Genomic DNA, 20,832 nt, shown 5'->3' on the forward strand with positions numbered 1-20,832 from the left:
GTCATCACAGGTCCTTCACTTTATTAAAAACCTGCAGAGCTGGACAGCAGCCATGTGCTAAGAAGACCTGTAATAATGTCTCTGTCATGTAATCAGTCACCTGTATGGGAGGAATCTGGGGTCACATGATCAGTGTGGGCAGGACTCTGCTGTGCTGGTTGTGATCCCTGTTATATGGGATGAAGAATGTGTGTATCAGAGCTGTATGTGATGTACATATAGCAGAGCTGTGTGTGTGACATGCATGTAGCAGCGCTGTGTGTGTGTGTGACGTGCATGTAGCAGAGCTGTGTGTGTGTGACATGCATGTAGCCGAGCTGTTTGATGTGAATGTAGTAGAGCTGTGTGGCACCTTGCACCACCAGAAACACTGGTATTATAGTTTCCTAATGATTACTAGTCTTCTCCTAAGAACAACCATTAGCATCCATACGGTGTCCCCAGCAAGTACTAAGGAAGAGCTCAGCTGACCTCGAAACGTGAATACATGCTGGTCTTATAAATAAACAGAGAAGTTTGGCAAATACCCATCTCATATAATTATATACATTTATAGGTTGCGCCTCATACCTAATTTTTAAAAATCATTTTAGCATTTGTGGTTAATTTCCATACAGGGAAGCTCCAAGTGTGAAACGTTTGGTGTCTCCAATTAAGTGGTCATTCAGCATGAATATACAGTTCAACAGTTGATATAGTGAGGAAATCTTTATCAACGCTATGTTCACATCTCCGTTTGGAGCCTCCGTTGCAGATCCTGCATGAAATCCGGTTTAACCGGCGCTCATTCAGTCCCTCTCAGTCACTCATACAGCGAATGTGAAAGACTGAACAATTCTGGTTAATGAGCCAACGATGTATCTGCCGGTCTAAACAGGCTGCACGAGAGCCAACGATGACATCACCTGGTCGTTTAAAGGACCCTAACCTAGAAGCTCTCTCCTCTGGCTAATACAAGGGGGTCCTGAACAGCCCCCTCACTATAATGTACATATATCTTATTAGGGCAATAACAGGATTCCTCGGCTGCTGGGCACAGGCGCTACTGTGGTGGCTGCTTCACTAGCCAGGACTTTAGTGTTCCTCTTGGAAAGATCTTGTACTTGACTGTATAAGAAGAAGTTTTAGTAATGATAGTAATCAGCAAGCAGGATCTTGTCCTAGGAATGACATGAGAGTGCGAGCTCTCGGATAAATGACCCTTAATTACTGTCAAATTATTGAGCTGGAGGGTCCTTCTGTGCACACACTGACTATCCGCCAACAATCCTGCTCCTTATGAAGACACTTACAAAGCCAAGTTAGCTCATAATATCGTAGGAGAGTTTAATGGGCCTCAAGACAAAATGGAGAAGCCTTAAAGATGCGTTCACACGCAGACGGAGAATTCACAAAAAAAATCCACAGTATGTCCACATCTAAATCTGCACCATTGGTGTGGCCCCCGCAGCTACTGAGCGCGCTGCTGGTCGGGTGCTGCCACTTCCGCAAAACCTGACCGACCGGCATTAGTGGTGCGGGGTGACGGTGCACACTGGGCTTTTGGACAGCTGTGTATGTGCAGCCGATTCAGTCAAAATCTGCACCAAAACTGCGAAATTTGGCTGTTTTTGATGAGGAAATGCTGCAGATTTTGGCGTGGAACCTTCTGCTGCGGAGATTCCACAGCATTTGCACCACATGTGAACGCACGCTTAACTCCTTTATAGCAGGAGGTCGCCGGATTTGGTTTTATATTTATTACCTTAGTGACCGGCCTATTTTGTGCCTTAACGACCAAGCTATTTTCATGAGCCATAACTCCTTGACATTGCCATATGAGGCTTGGTTTTTTTTTTGGGGGGGGGGGACAAGTTTCTTATTTAAATGGCAGCACTCTAAGGGAGGGGGGGGGAGTAGATGGGAAAAACATTCAAAAATGACACCATTACCCCACGATCATTTTCTTATCTGGATCAACACGATCAGGGCACCATTACACGAGCGTGTCAGGGCCACAGTGCGACCGAAAATCACGTGTACAGGCGCACAAATCTGCCGTTTGTACGCCCAATCAGACGTCCCAAATCCAGTGTATATATGCAAAGCCCGAATTGGCGTCGGGTGGGAGCAGACAGTTTGGCTCTCAGCAAGGGAAGGGGGCATGGCGGGACAGGGCGGGAGCTAGTGTGCTAAGCTCCTGCCCTCTCTCTGCCCCTTGTCAGTTTGCCAGCAATGGGAGGGGGCGGGATGGGGCGGGAGCTTAGCAACTAACTCCCGCCCCCTCGCATTGCAAACAGCTGGCAAGGGGCAGAGAGAAGTGGGTGGGAGTTTAGCAGACACGCTGCTAAACTCCCTCCCACCACCCTTCCCTGGCAGCTCCCATTAGCTCCCTCAGGGAGCCGCCGCCGTATTTTGGCCAGGAAGTTCCTGAACTAACTTATCTGGCCAACGTAAAAGGCACTCAACCGAAATGCGCTTGTATGCACTATCTTGGCTGGCCGGGCACTTTTACACCGTGGTAATACTCCCATCTGAACTGATGCATTGTAAAGCAATGGATCAGATGGGCAGCGTATATCAGCCTGGCATGAAATCACGGCCGATATATGCTTGTGTGAATAAAGTCTTACTGTGATACCCAGTTTATATAGATTTTTTTTTTGTATTTTTTACTACTATAGCACAATAAAAACACATTTTTAAAGAAAAACAATTGAATCTGCATCGCTGTTTTTTGTGGAAAGCGTTGTAGTTTTTATTAGTGCCAATTCGTGGTACAGGGGACTTTCCGACTACATTTTATTGCAGTTCTTTGGAGGCAAACAAAAGAAAATAGTTTTGGCATTAGTTTTTTAAATTATTTTTACGAGTTCACCATGCAAGATAAGTGACAAAATGTTTTCATTGCCCGGGTCATTACGAACATGGTAATACTGATTATGTGTTGGATTTTTAACTTTTTTTTTAGAACACGTTTCTGTGGGGAAAAATATGTATTTTTTAACTAGATTTTTCTTTCTTTAATTTAAAATTCATTGAACTTTTTTGATGCTATTTTTTAGTCCCTGAATGGGACTTTAAGATGTGATTGTTCAATCACTAGAATAATACACTGCATTACTTATATACTGCATTCTACTAAGCCTATGACAGCAGCCTATTGGCCTTTGTCATGCCTTCAGCTGCCTTGGGAAACCATTGGTACCTTGGGATTGCACTTCGCGGTGCTAATGGGGGACAGAAGGATCCCCCACCCCCTGCCATCTGCTTACATGCTGCAGTTGCTATTGTCTGTGACATGTAAGAGGTTAAACTGCTAGGATCTGAGGTTTCTCCATTCATGGCTGTTAGAGCAGGAGCCTGGCTATCAGCAGTCAACTAAGCCAAGGCCTTAAACCGATGTAAGTACAGGTTTAAAGCCTATTGGTGACTGGTGTAAAAAGGCATACTGGAGTTCACTTAGGGGTTGTATGAATTGTCTCATCAGAACAGGTGCCGCTCCCTGAACCCATCATTTGTTTGAATTGGGCAACCATTGGCTACGAGCACTAAGAAGGGGACCCATGATTAAAAGGGTTTTCCAATATTAAAATCATTGGTAGCATCGGTGGGATGGACTATGTAGCAAAAAGAACCCCAAACAGTACTCACCTCTCCGCTGCTACACTGAATCCCCACCGCAGCTCCCCTGCCGCCACTCTAATCTTCTCTGGTCTGGTTGTTTAGCCACTTGACTGCTGCAGCCCGTAAGATGCCCACCACAGGGACATCATCATTGACGTCCCGTAAAACTTTATTCAATTTTTTTTACAATTTTTTTTAGTCCCCATAGGGAACTTGAACTGGCAATCATCTGGCTGCTTGTACAATATACTGCTATACTTCTGTATTGCAGTATATTGTATATTTGCAGGCATTCTATTAATCCCTACCACAGGCACATCTAAATAGGCAGAAACACATGGCGGCCCTAGAGTGGCCTTCACAATATGAATTTGGTTAGAAAGCTTTTAAAGTGGCTACCAGACATTCATGCATCGGTCACATAACCATGAGGTATAATGACTGGGCTAGCTAGTATGCATGGCTTCATGGATCCGCTGCCCCTAGGAGTTTGCAAACTGCTGATCGATGTAAGTTATATTTGCCATTAGGGAAGCTCCCAGAAAATCTGGAGACTTCTAGAAGAGTTGTCAGGTTTCCCTGGCGTGGGACCATACTACTTGCTTTATCAGTGTCTTCCCTTCCGCTGCACGTCGTGCGGCATCTTCATATATAACTTGCCTCATTATCTTCCAGATTGTTTCCTCTCCTCCGGCACTTAGAACATCAGAAGGAAGAAACAGAGCCGGGAGGAGGTTTAGTCAAGATGCACATGAAAATGCTGCATGGCGCGCCGAGGAAAGGAAGCCACAGATAAAGCAAGCAGTGCAGTCAGAGAAGGACTTGTGGGGCATAAAGGGGGGAACTATTAGGGAGCGTGACAGGGTGCCCAGTTTATAGTATATGTAACGGAAATGTATCATCCCTGAACATATTGTGTAAGGCGCTGATAAATATTGATACTTTGTACAGCTTTCACTCTGCACCTATATATAAAGGTTGCATGCTGCCCCCTAGTGTACAGATACCAGAATACAAGAAAATACCAGTGAATGGCCACTTTATTAAAGACACCTATCTTCTAAAACATTGGACGTATTTTGCTTTTCAGAACCGCAACAATTTATCACGATCCACATAATCATCTGCAGATCATCATCCACAGCCATCAAAGGGCGCAGGCTGCGCCAAGCAAACATTCCCCATGCTATGACCCCACCTCCACCAGCTTGAACTGTTACATCTGACATGAAGGGTTCATGGATTCATGCTGCTTGCGCCAAATTTTGGCCTCCCATCAACATGGTGCAATACAAGTCTGGATTCATCTGACCAGGTGATGTTTTCCACTGCTCAGTGATGTCATTTTCATGCTATTTTGCCCTCCGGAGACTCACCTTTCTGCTTAATACAGACAACAATGATTATAGAACTGCTTGTCTGCTGTAATAGCCCATCCGTTCTAATGAACGGCGAGTTGTGCATTCAAAAACATTAGCTGCTCTTGACTGTGCAGCATCAGAACGATTCCTGACATCCTCCTCTGACCCCTTTCATCATCGAGTGGCTTCCGTCCACGTGATTCCCTAATGCTGCATATTTTTTTCGATCGTGCCATTCTCTGTTTACTCTCCACACCATTACATGAGAAAACCCCAAAAGGTCGGTAGTGAAATCCTGGCCCCGGCTTGTCTAGCACCAATGACCAGGCCTTGTAGGGAGTCACACAGATCACTGGATTTTCACATTAATGTTGATTTACACTGAAAGAAGGTGATGTACCTCCAAAATGTGTTGCATGACTTGTATTCGTGTGTTCATGAATAGTCATCAGGCTAACAGAAAATTCTCGATATGGAATGCACTGATTTGGGCTACCTCTAATTTATCGTCCGATTATCATGGCAAACCATCAGCCCTCCACCATTTCATGGTAGAGGGCTGATAATGTCACAACCGCTCCCATTGCAGATTGTGTTGGCTCAGCTCCTGAGCCCGCGTCATCCATAAGCTGTAAATGCTCAGCACGTCACGTGGACCCCTTCCCAGCCAAATTGTACATGTACGTTCTGGAAGGGGTTAAAAGACTTTGCATTATTGCGCTGCCATCCAAGCCAAGAATACTGATTCTACTAGTGCAGAAAAGTTTGAAGCAAGTAATCAGAGAGAGATCTGTTCTCTAAATATGCCTTGCTGGCTTCCACTATTACAACCCACACCAGTACATCTAAGGGTCCTGCCCCCGGAGTAAGACAAAATTATTCCACCCCCGGGCTGAAGGGGTCGGAAGATATATTACCTGCAGTTGTTGCGCTATGCTGTTCGTCTCCAGTTGTGTCTTCAGTCGTCCAAGATGGCCAATGCAATCTTCAGACTACCTAATCCTCACAGTGCATTAGTAGGGTAAGACTACTAAGGCAGTATATCTGACTGGCCAGGGCAGGTCATGTGATCAGCACTGGATAATCGGAGATCAGTGTACATTGTGCAGCCCTGTCAAGAAGCCAAATACAAATGCAGAACTCCGACACAAAAAAAATAGAATTTTCGCAACTTTCCAACCCAAAAAGTGACATGTCACTTGATGCAGAAACGTGATGTTCTACGTTGAAATTCCGCACGTAGATTTTGCCTATTGACAGAGCCAAATCCGTTCACGTATCTGCGCCAAAAACTGCATCAGAACAATGTAGCTTTTAGAGGCGGAATTTACATGGAAAATTGCGCTGCCTGCTATCAATGCAGTTACTCTGGTGAGGGAAGTCATCAGTAGCAAGGGGCATGCAATAAACTAGGGCTGGCGGCCCCTCTGACCACGACCCTACAGCAGCCTATGTCTCTACTAAAGGGTTAATCGACTGGCATGATATGGGGAGAGCTGCACTTGGCTCATTTCGGCATCTGGTGTTCATAGTCTTCGAGGCTCGGCGTATACAAATGTTGTTTATGAAGCTGGTGATAAAATATTTCCACCCCCATTTAGACACATAATGGGAAGCGAGATGCGAGATCGGAGGATGCAAAATGAAATAAGAAATTCTCTAAACACGATTTACTTGTTTTCGCTCCTCATCCGCGCCGCGTACATTTTTCTTGTCCTCCAAAAAAAAAAAATAGACAGAAGTTTCGCCATCTGTTTGCCGCCCGTTCGCTTGGCTGTCATACGTTAAACATATTATAATAAAAATAGAAGTACAGAACGTGTTGACACAAACATATAGAGAGGATTTATCTCGGTCATTTCTGTTCTTTTATTCATAAAGACAACATTAGAGCGCGCCGATTACCATACAAGAGACAGCAAAATGTTAACCCCTTAAGGATGCTGACAACTATGGCCTTAGAGTGAAAGGCTACTCCTGATGACTCAGTTGCATTGAAACAGAGCTCCAAATTTCCTGCAGAGTTAAATTTTGGCTGCCTGCATTGACCACTAGGGGGAGCTTAGGATCTTACCCCTTTGCAATCCAATTTCGGAATCAGGGTTTCCTAGGGGGCTTCCTCTTTCTGCCATTTTACAATGGTGCCATCTGCTGGCTAGAGCAAGTACTGCAATATGTGACATGCCAGAGAGGCCCCCCACAACAGAGCGGCCAGTAATATACAGTAAGAATACCCTGCCAGATGTCTTCAGACTTCGGAGCTGTGCAGGCTACAATCGGAATGTTGACAGACGTCAGGCAATGGATTGGAAAGGGTTAAATGGGGTATTCCAAGCATTTACTATTGATGAATTTTCCTGAGAATAAGTCTTTACAGTTGATTGGCTGCGATCCATTGCTCATAATTCCCCGCCAATCAGCTGATGATCTGGGCCCGCTGCAAGTTCAACAGGGTCAGACATTGTCATTTGTGGTCAGGTCCGGAAGTGTAATAGGAGGCATTGCTCTCATTGATTTCAATGAAGTGAAAATGTCTATTACACTTCTGGTCTTGGCCACTGATGACAATGTCCGGCCTCGCTGCACTGACAGCGGGCTGGAGGATCACCTGATCGGTGGGGATCCCGAACGGCAGACCCCTGCCTATCAACTATTGATGACTAGAGATGAGCGAGCGTACTTGTCCGAGCTTGATACTCGTTCGAGTATTAGGGTGTTCGAGATGCTCGTTACTCGAGACGAGTACCACGCGATGTTCGAGTCACTTTCATTTTCTTCCCTGAGAAATTTGCGCGCTTTTCTGGACAATAGAAAGACAGGGAAGGCATTACAACTTCCTCCTGTGATGTTCCAGCCCTATACCACCCCCCTGCAGTGAGTGGTTGGCGAGATCAGGTGTCACCCGAGTATTAAAATCTGCCCCTCCCGCGGCTCGCCACAGATGCATTCTGACAGAGATCAGGGACAGTGCTGCTGATGCCGGAGCTGCTATAGGGAGAGTGTTAGGAGTTATTTTAGGCTTCAAGAACCCCAACGGTCCTTCTTAGGCCATAGTCAGAAATCGCAGATCACACCTATCTGCGATCTGCGATTCCTGTTCTCTTCTCTATATGCACTCAATGGGGCTGGCGGCAGCAGCGCCGACCCCATTGAGAACATATAGAAGACAAATCATTCTTCTCTGCCACAGCTGTGACGGCAATACAGCAGGTTCCACTGAAAGCAATGGGCTGCCGGCGTGCGCGGGATGAATTGTCGGGAAGGGCTTAAATATAGAAGCCCTTCCCTGCAATTTATCCAGAAATGTGTTAAAATAAAAAAAATATATATACTTACCTTGTCCCGGCAGACGGAGTTCAGCGCGGCCGGCAGTGGGTATGAAGGGGGTGTGAGCCAGACCTGCCTCTGACTGGTTCAGGCTGAGCCAATCAGGGGGCAGGTCTGACTCACACCCCCTTCACACCCACTGTAGGCCGCGCTGAACTCCGTCTGCCGGGACAAGGTAAGTATATATATATTTTTTATTTTTACACATTTCTGGATGAATTGCAGGGAAGGGCTTCTATATTTAAAGGGGTTGTCCCGCGCCGAAACGGGGTTTTTTTTTTTTTCAACCCCCCCCCCCCCGTTCGCTGCGAGACAACCCCGATGCAGGGGTTAAAAAAGAACACCGGAGAGCGCTTACCTGAATCCCCGCGCTCCGGTGACTTCTTACTTACCTGATGAAGATGGCCGCGGGGATCTTCTCACTCGGTGGACCGCAGGGCTTCTGTGCGGTCCATTGCCGATTCCAGCCTCCTGATTGGCTGGAATCGGCACGTGACGGGGCGGAGCTACACGGAGCCGGCATCCAGCACGAGCAGCCCCATTGAAAAAAGAAGAAGACCGGGACTGCGCAAGCGCGGATAATTTGGCCATTAGACGGCGAAAATTAGTCGGCTCCATGGAAACGAGGACGCTAGCAACGGAGCAGGTAAGTGAAAAACTTCTTATAACTTCTGTATGGCTCATAATTAATGCACAATGTACATTACAAAGTGCATTAATATGGCCATACAGAAGTGTATAGACCCACTTGCTGCCGCGGGACAACCCCTTTAAGCCCTTCCCGACAATTCATCCCGCGCACGCGGGCAGCCCATTGCTTTCAGTGGAACTGGCTATAAGCATGTAACCCAGGAGAAGTGGCAGCGGAGTGTCATGCAGGCAGGGATTGTGCTTTGTTGGAGGTAGTGTGGTGCTTAGCTAAGGTATGCATTGCTAATGAGGGCTTTTCAGAAGTAAAAGTTGTTGGGAGGGGGGGGCCCCACTCTTGCCGCTATTGTGGCTTAATAGTGGGACCTGGGAACTTGAGATGCAGCCCAACATGTAGCCCCTCGCCTGCCCTATCCGTTGCTGTGTCGTTCCCATCACTTTCTTGAATTGCCCAGATTTTCACAAATGAAAACCTTAGCGAGCATCGGCGATATACAAAAATGCTCGGGTCGCCCATTGACTTCAATGGGGTTCGTTACTCGAAACGAACCCTCGAGCATCGCGATAATTTCGTCCCGAGTAACGAGCACCCGAGCATTTTGGTGCTCGCTCATCTCTATTGATGACCAATCCTGAGAGTAGGTCACCAGTATTACAAGCCCATACAACCACTGTAATGCGTACTACTTGTACATTGAACTCAATAATAAAATAGTAAGTATTGTGCTCCCCCTACTGGTGACTGCAGGTAGGCAGGATTTTATCAGTCTGAGCAGGGGATTTTGAGCTCTGCATCAGAAAAACTGAGCATTGACGCTTCTAAAGATATATTAAGAAATCAATCAGCATATGATGATGGATTTAAAAATGAGATGGTATAAAAAGATGGACATTTCCTTTAAGAGGCACCTGTCAGGTATAACCTGGGGATATGGGCTCATACAATAGGGTGCTGCCTCCTTGCGCTGTTCATGTATTTGGAGACATACAGAAAATAGTATTTTGTTTACCTGTCTCTCTCCACCGGCGTTACTGCGATCCTTGGTAGCGGGAGTAGGGGTAAGGTGGTGGGTCTGTGAATGTAATCTGGTGTCTTTGCCCTTCGTACCTGCCTCTGGTGCAGAGGGGGTAATTGTAATGTCCCAGAGCAGAACCGTTTTCCTCTCCATAAGTCTATTCCAATGTTATAACCATAAGAGCTGTAAGATTTGCTCAGGTAACAATCCGATAAACCCTTTGCGTTCTGTAAATAAAAGAAAAAAACTGAGTGATTAGGTCATACAATAGGAACTTATCAAAGGGATCTCCATCCTAAGAATTAAAAGAAACAGGTCACAAACTTTTTATCTAGTGCTGAGCAAACTTTTAAAAAGTTCAGCTCAGTCCGAATTATTCTGAAAAAAAAAAACGGAACTTCACTAATTCAATGGAAGACCTCGCGCTGCGTGGACCTCGCACATGGTGCGATGCTGCCGGCGGCCCCATTGCTGACAATGGGAGATAAGATGCGAGAGCACGTACAAAGATAGAACATGTCATGACTTGTTTCCCGCATCATAAACATCGCTCATGTGTATGACTCCATTCAATGAATGGCTGAGCGCTGCCTGTGATTGGCTGAGCGCTCAGCCAATCAGACCAAGCACTTTCTGGAGGCGGGGATTTTTAAATCCCCAGCCAGGAGAGAGTGCTTCAGAACATTGTTGGGGAGCCAACGAGAAGATGCGAGAAAGCCCCTAGGAAACCCTGAATCCAAAATTGGATTGCAAACGGTTAAAGCATGCGGATTTGATTTGCGGACCTATCAGTCCGGAAAACAAATCACAGCATGCTACATTTCTCTGTGGATCTCGCACTGATGGCTTCCGTTGAAGTCAATGGAAGCCATCTGATGCGCGGCACATCCACAGCTGACACTGCAGACGTGCGGGAAAGCAGGAGATTTTAAAGAAGAAATATTTAACTGCGCATGAAGCGCGTCCGCCATGCAGAAGAAAGAAAATCCAGCCGGGACGGAGAAGACCTACACCGTATCCGGACAGGGATTCACTGTGCAGTACAAATAACACGTTACATTAATTCTGCAGGTCAGTGCTATAACATGAAGATTCATATAGTTTTTCAATATTTTGCAACTTTTTCACACGTTCATCGACGCATTCAGAGACCCCCAACATTTTTTCCCATTGCCGGTGCTGTTTGAGGTTTTTTATTTTTTTACGGGACGAATCCTACTTTTTTTTGGTACCATTCGGTCGTCCATATAACTTTTTGATCGCTCTCTATTCTGTTTTTTTGTGAGGTGAAATATACTAAAATTGGCCCTTTTCACCACGTATTTTTTTGGACAGCGTGCGTTGTGCGGGTTAAATAATGTACTTTTTGTCTGTGGGTTATTACTAGGGATGAGCGAGTATACTCGCTAAGGCACTACTCGCTCGAGTAATGTGCTTTATCCGAGTATCGCTGTGCTCGTCCCTAAAGATTCGGGTGCCGCTGCGGCTGACAGGTGAGTTGCAGCGGGGAGCAGGGGAGAGCGGGCGGTAGAGAGGGAGAGAGAGATCTCCCCTCCGTTCCTCCCCGCTCTCCCCCGCAGCTCCCCGCCCGCCGCCGGCCCCCGAATCTTCAGGGACGAGCAGGGAGATACTCGTCTAAAGCACATTACTCGAACGAGTAGTGCTTTAGCGAGTATACTCGCTCATCCCTAGTTATTACGAATGTGGAGATATCAGATTTGTAAAAAAAAAAAATTGTTCTTATAGTGTGAAGCCTCTTTCACACGGGCGACAGCGATATCGCCGCTACAAAATCACGGTATCAATATAAACTATGTTTCGCCACGCAAAAAACAAGCCCTTAAACGGCCATGTCGAGGGAAAAATAAAAAAGTTATGGCTTTTGAAAAATGGAGATGAAAAAATACCAAAAATCGTTTGGTCCTCAACGCCAAAATAGGCCGTGTCATTAAGGGGTTAAGGGTGCCTACCCACTAGCGAATTCGCAGCAGAAAAAAAAAACCGCTAGTGGGTGGGCACCCTAAAACGGAACTACCGGACAATTCTCATCCAGTCATTCAGTTTCTGCATGCTTTAACATGGGACGATGATCGTTCAAAACTCCGTGGGAGAGCAGGAGCCTGAACAACCAGAACGATAATTGTCCCCTGTAAAAGGGCCATTACCTGCACTTTTACATTCAATTTTTTGTTGTCGTAAATTTTAACTTGTAGACCCTACATTTTTGTATGTAGACCCTAACATTAGATTTTTTTTGTAAGCTTCATGAAATATAAGAATTCAAAGAAGCAAAAAGGTAATGAAAATATATATAACAAACACTGGATTTTACATCTGCTGACGATAAGTTGGAGTTTCCCTGAAAGAGGGCTGATAAAGGCTTACCTCCTCAGTTGTGACCGTCATCACACTCCTGCTTTTCTTCATTTTAATGCCCAGGTAATGCTTCAGCCCCCAGAATATCTGCTGTTAGTGAGCAGAGGGATCCTAATGGAGAAAGGATTGGAAGTTATCCTGGATAGTTCGACCTAAAACTTTGGAAAAGGAGCCCTGGTAAATCTCACAAATTATCACATCCAAGAGCGTGTCACCAATACAACTTGTAAACCGCACATCCTATATATCATGATTGTGTGGTTAGGTGTGGGGACCTGCTAGGTGCTTCTGAGCTGGGTATCAGAAGATTAAAGGCAAAAAGTTACCCTATTATGCAAGCAAATTATGCAGCTGCACATCCTCTGCCACTTTAACAGGGGAAATACTGTATCATATTATTAAGCTGCATTTTGAACCACAATTTATTAGGTTCTGTATATGACAAAAAGAATCAATTTTTCAACAGAATAACTGTCAGAATTAGAAACTTGGTGTTCAACTCTAACGTTATGTACAATAAGATAACTACTATAATACTGCCTCCTATGTACAAGAATATAACTACTATAATACTGCCTACTATGTACAAGAATATAACTACTATAATACTGCTCCCCTATATACAAGAAAATAACTACTATAATACTGCCCCCTATGTACAAGAATACAACTACTATAATACTGCACCTATGTACAAGAATATAACAACTATAATACTGCCCCCTATGTACAAGACTATAAGTACTATAATACTGCCCCCTATGTACAAGGATATAACTACTATAATACTGCTACCTGTGTACAAGAATATAACTATTATAATACTGCTCCTATGTACAAGAACATAACTACTATAATACTGCCCCCTATGTACAAGAATATAACTACTATAATACTGCCCCCTATGTACAAGAATATAACTACTATAATACTGCCCGCTATGTACAAGAATATACCTACTATAATGCTGCTCCTATGTACAAGAATATAACTACTATAATACTGCCCCCTATGTACAAGAATATAACTACTATAATGCTGTCGTCAAGGTACAAGATTATAACTACTATATAACTGCCTCCTATGTACAAGAATATGACTACTATAATACTGCCTCCTATGTACAATAATATAACTACTATAATACTGCCCCCTATCTACAAGAATATAACTACTATAATACTGCCCCCTATGTACAAGAATATAACTACTATAATGCTGTCGTCAAGGTACAAGATTATAACTACTATATAACTGCCTCCTATGTACAAGAATATGACTACTATAATACTGCCTCCTATGTACAATAATATAACTACTATAATACTGCCCCCTATCTACAAGAATATAACTACTATAATCCTCCCCCCTATGTACAAGAATATAACTACTATAATACTGCCTCCTATGTACAAGAATATAACTACTATAATACTGCTCCCCTATGTACAAGAAAATAACTACTATAATACTGCCCCCTATGTACAAGAATACAACTAATATAATACTGCACCTATGTACAAGAATATAACTACTATAATACTGCCTCCTATGTACAAGAATATAACTACTATAATACTGTCCCCTATGTACAATAATATATCTACTATAATACTGCCCTCTTTGTACAAGAATATAACTACTATAATACTGTCGTCTATGTACAAGAATATAGCTACTATAATACTGCCCCCTATGTACAAGAATATAACTACTGTAGGAGATATCCTATATGTATTTCTGTATTTTTGTCAACTGTGAAGATGCTATGTTGTGTTTCCGGTCTGAACCTCTGGGGGAAGGGAACATCGCCCCCCCCACCACCACCTCCACAAGAATTTAAGGAGCAGTGCCTATTGTCCCAATACTGGTCAAACCGGTTCTAACTGGCAAAAACCTATCTAGGATTGTCTTTATCTTGGTCAAGCAGAGAGGAGAAACAGGATGTTCTTCTCATGAGACCAAATTCAAGAATGAACTGAGCGTGCTCACTGAAGTTCCTCCCAGATGGATGACATCACAAGCTACCTCACAAATACCTCCCTCTATGAACGACCAATCAGCACACTAAATAATGTAACTGTGTCCTAAATTGCCTGACTTCCTGTGTTGAAACTTATTTAAGTTTTACCTGCGCTTAATAAAGATAGAGATTCTTTTGGGACACATGATGTAAGCCGTGTGGTCTTTGAAGGCTCTCCAGGCCTGTACACATATTATTTAATTTGGAAACGCACAGTATATCTGAAATAGCGAATTTTGCGCTAACAAAATTGGAGGCACCGCTGGGATAATGAAGATACAGAGATATGAAGATATTTCATCGTTATCCGGACACAAGGGGGACTTTGAAGCAGAGACGGACAGATAATGAGCTCAAACAAGGTAATAAGTTATTCTTATACCTGTACCATCTCTTCCTCTCTGCTATGATCCGCCAGAGGCCGGGTGAGTTGAAATATGATAAGTCTGTATCAAAAGAACAATGAAGTAGATATATTGTGTGGTTTTTATGTTGTCTGTAAAATAATGTCATGAGTGTAAGAAGGTGTGAGCTATGGGGGTTTATATTGTCTCTGTAGTAGTGAATGGTGTGAACAGACTGTGCAGGTTAATAAGGAACAAAGAATGTGTAGGATAACTTGTTAAAAGAAAGTAAAAAGGAAAGTTGATGTAAGCAATTTTAGCTGAAGGTTATAGTAGTGATTAAAGTTGCTGGTTAAAAACAGAATAGTGTGTCCATGCGGTGAGAGAGTCTCCATTGTTCAACATGTGGTTGATGAGGTCTCCCTTTGTTATGTGGGGGGAGGGGTGCACATGGAATGCTTGCATTTGCCATGTTGGCATACATCAACTCAAGGGAATTTGGGCTTGGAGTAAAGATGTGGGCTAGCCAGAGATTCTGCTCCGATTATGGCTGGCCGAACGGACTGTTGAAGTTCCACAATGTGGTGCCAAAAGTACAGATCTGTGCCATGAGGTGCAGGAGTAGAGAATCTCAATTAATTAAGGATTTTTCCAATTACGACAAGATGGCCAGGGGCGAAATTGTAAGTGCTTATTAATAAGATAAGCCAGACCTGTGTCGTGAGGTGTGGGAAAAATCAAAGTATGACTCACAAGCAAATTCAATGAGATGATGTTTGTAAACACAACTGGACACACGTAAATGGGTGAAGGAAAAAGCAAGTCAATGAGTTAAGGAAAGGTAGAAGGTTTAACAATGAACAGTGATAATAGTTGCTATCTGGAGTGGTGAATATAAGTATGTGGGTGGAAATGGGCATAAGTTGTATTGTGTTTGTCATTGGATAGCCTATTCTGAACAAAATATGTAAAAACCGCGGTACATAAGAGTTTTTCTTATATATATATACTTTGTTCAATATGGGAAGTTCTATGAACAGTAAATACAATCCCAGTTTCTACTTCACATGAGATACTTATCAGTCTGTGTATGAGTGAATGAAAACCCCAGTGAGTGTGAATTTTGTGTGTATAAATGAAGGGCCCGTATGAGAGTTAGATTGTGTTATATGGTATATACTGTCCGGTGGCTAGAAACTAAATGAGGCAAGAATGACCAAACGCTGAGCCAGGCCACAGGGGGTGGAGCTAGGTGATGTAAGGAGTTAGGAGGGAAGAACAATAAGAAGAGGTCTTGCTCCACCCTCCACACAGACCAGCCTAGGAGAGAAGTGTGTCTCCATTTAAGTGGATGTTGGTATATATATGTATATTGTGGTAATGTATAGAGGGAAGGTCACTCTTAGACTCCATGTTAAGTCTCTCACTTGAACAAATGTAGGTGACCAAAGGAGGGGCATCTAATTTTATTCCTGAGGGTAGTTGTGTGAGATAATAGTCCAGGATTGCCACAGTGTATATATATATATATAGGTTCTTGGAGTATGTGGAGAATTTAAAAATATTGAGTTGTATTTTATTTTGAATATCATTGAATTAAGATACTAAAATGAGAAAATTGTGTACTTGAAACACCCGATAAGTACTTTAGTCAAATTAGTAACAAAAGTTCTATTTTAGAGTGTATCTCATTTTCAATTAACAACAGTATTTTACATGAAAATCATTACATTTGAAAAAAAAAAAAAAAAGTACATTTTTGATACCAGTAATTGAGTATATCCCAAATGGTATCAGGGATACCAGTCCCTTAGTAAACCAGTGGTTAATTATCATTTGTGCCGTTGTTATGGTTGCAGATTGTAATAACAATATTTCCTCTCCTGTTTGCAGTATGTTTTCGTACAGGTACCAGAGATGGTGTGGGGCCCCGTAACGTCATGCTCCTTCAAGGGGTCATAAAAATTCTGTATAGAGTGCAAATTAAACATCTTTCAGCTTCCAGACTAGCTAAGTATGAGACTGCCCTGCTAGCACCCTCACATATCGCAATCAAGTGGGGTATAGTTCCAAATGCCGTTTCATATCTTTTACTGAATTTAGAAGGTTGAGAGGAAGGGGCGGCAGGCGCAGACCATGACATTAAATAGCAAGCACATGGTTGTATGATTGTCGGAAGATTAATGAAAAGAGAAACTAGGGGTCCTAACAATAATGTTGTAACTGCCATGATTAATGTAAATCTTGAGTTTTACCCATAGATGGTTCCAAATATTGGTGAAATGGACAAGCAAAACAGGCTATGCAGTGGTAACCGACAGAAAGAGGTAATTGTACAAAAAACACTCTTTTCCTCCTGAGAGACTCAATTACGCAGGAAATAGAGGTGATGGCGCTCACTGAAATATGTAAGCTGGCTGCAGGTAAGACTGTTTATGTCTGCACCGATTTAAGGTACACATTTGGAATCGTACACGATTTCACATCTTATATGGCACAGTGGAAGTTTCATGGGGTCCTTGAGTAAGCCAATCCAGAATGCAGAAGCAGTGTCTTTATTCTACAAGTTTTTATCTCTTTCCGCACAGGTGACTTATCATCAAGTCCAGGCTTATGCCACAGAGACAACCACTGAGGCTGGAAGGAACCAGAGAGCAGGCACCGCAGCAGCCTGACTTCCCTTGAATGAGGTAACGGCTGGTAACCTGCTTGCACCTGAAACAGGTGTAGATATTTCTCTGTTGCTTGAATTGCAGGAACAGGCCTCAAAAGAAGAAAAAGGAGGAGTGGAAAAGCGAACGGAATGCTACTGGGGTCTGGCAGAAAGGTAAAAGCCTGTGCCTCCCCTGCACGCTGTACTCCATGATGTCACACCTGATCTATGAGCTAACCCATTCATCCAAGGAGGTAACGTGTGGTATGGTGTCTTCTGCCTGGCTTACCCCAGGGTTCAACACTGCTGCAATAGGGTTTGTACACGGGTGCATGATATGCGCCCATTACAATCCAGGCCAATTGGTCAAGGTACCTTCTCGATGCGAGCCAGACTATCTGTATCAGTGACTGCAAAATGATAGCATACAGCTACCACAGGTAGGTGTTTGGAGTTGTTGGTTTGCATAGACCTCTTTTCATGTTATTTGGAGGCGTGGCTTGAGAAATAAAAAAAAAATAATAAAAATCATTTTTAACACGCCAAAAATATGACCTAAGAATATGTTTTATGAAAGTAATTTTGAATATTTGGATACACCAAAAGTCATAGTAAATAATGGAGGTAAACATTTTATTAGTCATCTACTTGGTTAGAACCACGCCTGATTGTAAGACTAAGTTGAGTCCTTATGAATGTTTTGTTGCGTAGGGCTCCTGTAATAGGCCTATGCTTATTCCAGGCCAAAAAGGAGGGCCTCACCTCCCATGTGAGTGCCTAACATCAGTTATATCAACTGTCACTCAAAAATGTGCATTCTCCTTGTTTCCAGATCAAGAGTTGCATAGTTTGCTTTCAGGTGGTTGGGTTGTCCTAAAAAGACGCAAGGAAGAGCTTGGAATCGAGATACAAAGAATCCTTTCAAGTGCTGTTAACCACTACAACCTCAGGGAAACTTCAAGAAAAGCTAATTTGGGTTCATGTCAGACATTGAATAAAGATAATCAAGGAAGGAGACAAATGTGACCCATAATCCTTTGTTATATGTAGGACCCTTGCGGTCATTGGGCTGTCATTTCTCTTCTTCCTCATAAGGGTAACACAAGACGTACATCCTATGAAGAGGGTTATACTGTTTCATATGTAATGTGTAGAAGCGTAACTTGAAGCTCCCGGGCCCCGATGAAAAACTTGGAACCGGACCCTGAACTATAATGCTTTACTCATAGTACTGGGTTCCCTATATGAAGAAGAGAGGCCTTATGGGCCCCCAAAAGGCTCCTGGGCCGGGGTGCAACTGCATCCTCTGTATCCTCTATAGTTACGTCCCTGGTAATGTGTCAAAGATCAGAAAAATGTCAACAGATGCAATAAGGTAGCAGTAAGTGTACCAATGTTTCAGCCATATTGTGTAATCAGACCAATGTTAACATGTAACAAACAATATAACCTGAAATCACACTTGGAAAGCCAGTCACATTCAACATGTTGTATGTCATCTAAACTATGAACAAGGTGGCTTATGCAGAAAACGTGAAATAAAGATCAATCTTTCAGGAGCCATCTACCTAGAATACCGTTGGGAAACTGTAACGTGTTGTGTGGTATTTTCCTTATCCTGGATATCACCCAGCAGTAGGAAGGGATAAGGCAGGAGGCATTTCCCATGGCGGAGGTGACAGCTAGGGTGCCCTGTAGGCGGTAGGGAAAGGCCCGAGAACACAAATAGGAAGGAAAAAACATCCAGGAGAATGAAAATACACACAACAAAGGAGGGAATTGTGGGAGATATCCTATATGTATTTCTGTATTTTTGTCAACTGTGAAGATGCTATGTTGTGTTTCCGGTCTGAACCTCTGGGGGAAGGGAACATCGCCCCCCACCTCCACAAGAATTTAAGGAGCAGTGCCTATTGTCCCAATACTGGTCAAACCGGTTCTAACTGGCAAAAACCTATCTAGGATTGTCTTTATCTTGGTCAAGCAGAGAGGAGAAACAGGATGTTCTTCTCATGAGACCAAATTCAAGAATGAACTGAGCGTGCTCACTGAAGTTCCTCCCAGATGGATGACATCACAAGCTACCTCACAAATACCTCCCTCTATGAACGAACAATCAGCACACTAAATAATGTAACTGTGTCCTAAATTGCCTGACTTCCTGTGTTGAAACTAGAGATGAGCGAACGTACTCGTCTGAGCTTGATACTCGTTCGAGTATTAGCGTGTTCGAGATGCTCGTTACTCGTGACGAGTACCACGCGATGTTCGAGTTACTTTCACTTTCATCTCTGAGACGTTAGCGCGCTTTTCTGGCCAATAGAAAGACAGGGAAGGCATTACAACTTCCCCCTGCGACGTTCAAGCCCTATACCACCCCCCTGCAGTGAGTGGCTGGCGAGATCAGGTGTCACCCGAGTATAAAAATCGGCCCCTCCCGCGGCTCGCCACAGATTTGTTCTGACATAGAGGAGGGAAAGTGCTGTTGGTGCCGGAGCTGCTATAGGGAGAGCGTTAGGAGTATTTTAGGCTTCAAGAACCCCAACGGTCCTTCTTAGCGCCACATCTAACCGTGTGCAGTAGTGTGGAGGCTGCTTTTTGCAGTGTTGCACATTTTTTTTTTTTGGTATATCGGCCGTGCAGAGCATTGCGCCCTGCAGTAATTATACATACTCCAGGGCCAGTAGTGGTGGTGAGGCAGGGACAGAAGACATATATTGTGAGGCAGGGACAGAAGACATATATTTATTGAATATAGGCAGTGGGCCTTTGCAAAAACATTTGGGGAAAAAATCTATTTGGGCTGCCTGTGACTGTCCTCAGTGTTCTGGGTCTGTGCTGGGTGTAGTTGTCCTCCTAATTCATACGCAGCCAGCTAAGTGTTACAGCAGCCTTGCGCAAAATTATTTCCTGGCGTTCCGTAAGCGAAGTCACCCTCCAACCACAGGCCAATAAGCGGCACATTTAATTGCAGCGTTCTGTTTCTGCACTACTGGTAATACACCATGCTGAGGGGTAGGGGTAGGCCTAGAGGACGTGGACGCGGGCGAGGACGCGGAGGCCCAAGTCAGGGTGTGGGCACAGGCCGAGCCAGTGCGGTGGCCAGGGGTAGAGGCAGGGCCAGACCGAATAATCCACCAACTGTTTCCCAAAGTGCCCCCTTGCGCCATGCCACCCTGCAGAGGTCAAGGTGCTCTACGGTGTGGCAGTTTTTCACAGAGACGCCTGACGACCGACGAACAGTGGTGTGCAACCTTTGTCGCGCCAAGATCAGCTGGGGAGCCACCACCACCAGCATGCGCAGGCATATGATGGCCAAGCACCCCACAAGGTGGGACGAAGGCCATTCACCGCCTCCGGTTTGCACCACTGCCTCTCCCCCTGTGCCCCAACCTGCCACTGAGATCCAACCCCCCTCTGAGGACACAGGCACTACCGTCTCCTGGCCTGCACCCACACCCTCACCTCCGCTGTCCTT

General features: G+C 44.2%; 1 protein-coding gene across 1 annotated transcript in view; it reads right to left on the minus strand.

Annotated features, from left to right (window-relative positions):
• The window catches only part of PDE4B (phosphodiesterase 4B), a 360,554-nt gene extending 348,154 nt beyond the window's left edge, over window positions 1-12,400 (minus strand). Inside the window, exons 1-2 of the mRNA XM_066597671.1 lie at window positions 12,344-12,400; window positions 9,953-10,185 (exon numbers count right to left, since the gene is read on the minus strand). Coding sequence (XP_066453768.1) covers window positions 9,953-10,185; window positions 12,344-12,385 — 275 coding nt within the window. The 5' untranslated portion in view covers window positions 12,386-12,400. The remainder of the gene's footprint in view (window positions 1-9,952; window positions 10,186-12,343) is intronic.
• Between the last annotated feature and the right edge of the window lie 8,432 nt (window positions 12,401-20,832).

This window comes from Eleutherodactylus coqui, chromosome 3 (genome assembly GCF_035609145.1).
Source record: "Eleutherodactylus coqui strain aEleCoq1 chromosome 3, aEleCoq1.hap1, whole genome shotgun sequence".
NCBI classification, from domain to species: Eukaryota; Metazoa; Chordata; class Amphibia; order Anura; family Eleutherodactylidae; genus Eleutherodactylus; species Eleutherodactylus coqui.